The 4742-nt window shown below is 41.9% G+C and overlaps 1 protein-coding gene across 1 annotated transcript; it reads left to right on the plus strand.

Annotated features, from left to right (window-relative positions):
* Nucleotides 1-342: 342 nt before the first annotated feature.
* Nucleotides 343-2925, plus strand: glulb (glutamate-ammonia ligase (glutamine synthase) b). The gene is made up of 7 exons (XM_040040291.1): nt 343-474; nt 845-1028; nt 1135-1296; nt 1380-1526; nt 1621-1748; nt 1836-2035; nt 2120-2925. Exons 2-7 carry the CDS (start codon nt 863-865, stop codon nt 2436-2438), a joined length of 1122 nt encoding a protein of 373 aa, XP_039896225.1. The 5' UTR covers nt 343-474; nt 845-862; the 3' UTR covers nt 2439-2925.
* Nucleotides 2926-4742: the final 1817 nt, after the last annotated feature.

The following is a 4742-nucleotide window of genomic DNA, read 5'->3' on the forward strand; positions in this document are numbered from 1 at the left end:
GATTCCCAAACATGTGAACCTTTGGGAACAGCCTGATCTTTTCAGTACACCGAGCAGTCGGTGGAGGGCGCAATGCTGTTTATCGCTTCTCCGAGGCCAGCCGACACTCATTGTGGATGAAAACTGTCGTTTTACCCACTTTGCGTGTTATAGTTTAAGCCGGTTTGTTTTGTTTAACCACGGGAGTGTCTTCACGCGCTCATGTGAGAAACATGAACAAGTAGTGATTTTTTTTCTCCTTTTGTTATCTGCTGCCACAGCCACAGAGAGCAAACACACTCGCTCACACGTCTCCCCTGCGTCACGGGCAGATCACGTTTTCCTTCCACCAATCAGGTGGTTCGAGCAGGACTATAAATCCAACAGGGGACGCGGTGAGGGGCAGCAGGAATGAACAACAATAGAAATCTACACAGGAAACACACATCCACAGACTCTGTACATCTTTTAATATTTTCTTACACTTAACATTAGGTAAGTCGTTTTTTTTAATTGAATCGAATCGTTTTTTAAATGCTTTTAGAATTTGTGCGTGCGAGGAAAAACAATGATAGTAGTGTTAACTTGCATCTAACATCCATTTGCTCTTGTGTTGTATTTTTCCACTTGCGCGAGCTCCTAGTAAACAGCTGTTTGTGTGAGAGCAATAGTCGATCAGGCCGGTTGATCACAGATGAACCTGTTGTATAATCAGTCGTGATGGAGATTTCAGTTGCATTTAGGTACTTAGGTGTACTTACCTGTGTTCTGTGTATATTTTTGACATCCTGCCTGCTGTTTTACACATGCCTTCATACACATTGATCTGAATTGAAGCTCATCATGCGTCCATTTATCTCTGTAGGTTTTCAGGGTCAAGAAAATGGCCACCTCAGCGAGCTCAAAACTGAACAAAGCTGTTAAACAGCAGTACATGAGCCTCCCTCAGGGGGAGAAGGTACAAGCCATGTACATCTGGATAGATGGATCTGGAGAGGGACTGAGATGTAAGACCAGAACTCTGGATTCTGAACCCAAGACAATAGAAGGTAAAATGTAGTTCCAGTATGATCAATATGATTCAGGAAAATAAAAAAGCACGGATGGCGACATGTTTTAAGGTTTTTGAACAGGGTTGTTGTTGTTTTTTGCCAGATCTCCCTGAGTGGAACTTTGACGGCTCCAGCACCTACCAGTCAGAGGGTTCCAACAGTGACATGTACCTAATTCCTGCTGCCATGTTCAGGGACCCATTCAGAAAAGACCCTAATAAGCTGGTGCTCTGTGAAGTGCTCAAGTACAACCGCAAACCAGCAGGTGAGTGGAAATTTACAAACCGGGGCGTCATGAGATTTTAAGCCGTCTTAAGTTTTAGCTAATTTCTGACGCTGTTCCAACAGAGACCAACCTCCGATACACCTGTAAGAAGATTATGAACATGGTGGAAAACAACCACTCATGGTTCGGTATGGAACAAGAGTACACTATCCTGGGCACAGATGGACATCCCTTTGGTTGGCCTTCCAACGGCTTCCCCGGTCCACAAGGTGAATGTCGGCCTCTAACTTGGCTCATTTTGTTGAATTATAATACATCAGTAATCCCAGCTGAGTGTTAATGTTTAGTCTCTCACTTAATCAGGGCCTTATTACTGTGGAGTCGGGGCAGATAAGGCGTACGGACGAGACATAGTGGAGGCGCACTATAGAGCTTGTCTGTATGCTGGGGTTCAGATCTATGGAAGTAATGCTGAAGTCATGCCGGCACAGGTAATTTTCCATCATGACAAAGGCAGTGTGTAAAAACCGGTAATTATTAGTGTAACTGTTAATAATGCCTTCTTTGTTGTGTTTTAGTGGGAGTTCCAGATTGGGCCTTGCGAAGGTATCGACATGGGAGACCACCTGTGGGTTGCTCGCTTCATCCTTCACAGAGTCTGTGAAGATTTTGGCGTTGTGGTGTCCTTTGACCCCAAGCCTATCCCAGGGAACTGGAATGGAGCTGGCTGCCATACCAACTTCAGCACAAAGGAGATGAGAGAGGATGGCGGGCTTAAGTAAGGATGAATTCAAAGTCAGTTAAGTTTAATAAATGAAATGTGGGTTTTTGGTGTGTTTCTAACTCTAACTCTCATCTTCAGAGTCATCGAGGAATCCATTGAAAAGTTGGCAAAAAGACACAGGTATCACATCCGGGCCTACGATCCCAAGGGTGGGCTCGACAACGCCAGACGTCTCACTGGTCGTCACGAAACCTCGAGCATTGATGAGTTCTCAGCCGGCGTGGCCAACCGTGGGGCCAGCATCCGCATTCCTCGCTCAGTGGGGCAAGACAAGAAAGGTTACTTCGAGGACCGTCGCCCATCCGCTAACTGCGATCCTTACGCTGTCACAGAGGCACTGGTGCGCACATGTTTGCTCAAAGAAGAGGGCGAAGAGCCCGCAAATTACAGCAAGTGAACGGTTTAAAACAAAAGTATCATTAGCAGTACTGTATTTAGCTCTGTGTCTGTTTCAAGACTCGACAAACCAATCTTTATTTTTTGAAATTTCTACTTGAAACATGAAATAATGATTTAAGTATTCCTGCATTCTTTGTGAATTCAACTGACACAAACACTGCCACATTTTGTCTTGGTGTCACAGTAGCTGATCGTTTGTATAGATGCACACTAATACAATGTTTTTAACTTGTACTAAAGGAAATTTAAGTACAGCAGCGTTTTCCTGGAGCTCTTGTTACATTTCCCCAAAGGACAAAAACCCAAAGGCGTTTGAATGTTTAAGCAATCTTGGCCTCTTTCTCGATAGTGGTTGTGGATGGGTAAGGTTACTATGTAAGCCAGTTTACTTTTGTAGGTTTTATAAAACGATGCATGTCTGTTTTTATCTCTTCTTACAATTGTAATTGTTGCGCTCTTTAATAAACTGCTAACATTTTTATGTATGCCTTGTTTGCAGCTTAATCCCACACACTTCATTTTATCTGGAGTTCTATTCCAACAGGAACAAGTTCGCATGACACTGGACTGTCAGCTGACACGAATCCCTGAAATGTGACTGTCATTAAGGGAAAATGCACTGTAATGTTTAACAAACTGTGATTAATTTAGACAAATTACAGCCACACTCCCCTTCTCAGTTTAAAAACTCAAGCACAAGATTACGCTGAACCTTTAGAGTGGTTTTGGTAGGTTTATCATTTCATGTTAAAGCTTGAACACACTGATTGTGCTAAGGACATCACAGTAGATTTCACTCTAGCACAGGCCTGTCCAAAAATAGTGTGTGATTGTCTTTCTGGTCTGTTGTTTTAATCACAAGCTTTGATAAGCTAGAGGCTTAAAGTAAGTTGAGAAAGTAAAGACAGGATGGCAGCCTTTGTACTAAAGTCTGTCTAAAGACCAGCAATTCAATGGAAAAGGGAAGGCGCTTCATTTTGAGAAGTTGTACAATACTATTTAGCTATCATAGTAAAAAAGAAATGGCTCAAATTGTGTCACCATTACACAACTTGAACTAATAAGCAAGGCTGATTACTAATCTCCATTGCTCCATTAAAAAGCACATGCATACTGTACTAAGGATTCAAATTCAATTAAAACCTCCACAACGTAGACCCACATACGGTGCCTCTCATTTTGTAATAGACCTGAGCTGATGAGAGTGAGTTATTCCCTACACGCACATGCCAAACATGTTTTCTTGCCAAAATAAGAGTGCTCGATGCTCAGTGTGGATTTGATGCCAAACTTTTAGTCCTGACATGACATCTCCTCAGGTCATCCTCTTCCCATCTTGTTCATGGTTTACACAAATCACTTTCAGTTCTGCTTTGCACGACTGCTTATCGTTTTCTCAAAGCATGCAGAAGTGTATTAAATTTTTCTGTCGGGCAGCCACTAGTCTGTTTATGTTACTCCCCCATGAAAATCAATTTGCAAAGATTTGAAACATGCATGGCTTTGGATAGAGTCCTCCCTCCTTTCGTTGTTCATAAGGCCCTATTGTTGCAGTGACAGGAGATTCAAAGAAAATATGAAGAATTGATAATGTGTCACACAGCAATTGTTATGAACAACACACATATTATTACTGGATGCATTAAAATGCTTGACTTGAATTAATCAAGGTAAATGTTTATCAAGTCAAAAGCGTGAGGAATCCTCATGTATCAGCTATGGAGCGTGTATTAGTGGAAAGTTAGACGGGGTGAAACACATCTGAACCTTCCTAGTGACCAACAGGGTCTGAAAGGGTAAATACTTTTTATTTACATGTGGACGATATTTTCCAAATGTACAGAACTGGAGTGACATAATTTACCATCTGATGTATCATACTTTGATGAATTACTCTTGTTGTCTCCTAAAAGTTGGAACAACTCCCCAGAAACTGTTCAGATTGTGGTTTGTAGTATGGTGTTATTTAACTTTAACTGGGAAGCAATCATAATAACGATAATATCCAACTTTTGTACTTTCGCTCCTGTAGTTTGTTTTTGTCCTGTTTGCTTTTGTCCTGTTTGCTGGTCATGATCTTTCCATGCTCCTCCCCCCACCTCCAACCAGTACTCCCAGTATTCTCTAAGTCTGATTCTGTTGGTGATCTCTTTTTGTTAAAAGGGAGTTTTTCCTCTCCACTGAGGCCAAGTGCTTGCTTTTTGTGGCTTTTCTCATCTTTGGTGTTCTCTCTTCACCTCACAATATAAAGCACCCTGAGATGTTTATTTATCCGGTATTGTTGACAACATTATTTGAAAGT

Source organism: Simochromis diagramma, unplaced genomic scaffold, assembly GCF_900408965.1.
Source record: "Simochromis diagramma unplaced genomic scaffold, fSimDia1.1 OVJJ01000026.1, whole genome shotgun sequence".
In the NCBI taxonomy this organism is placed as follows: domain Eukaryota; kingdom Metazoa; phylum Chordata; class Actinopteri; order Cichliformes; family Cichlidae; genus Simochromis; species Simochromis diagramma.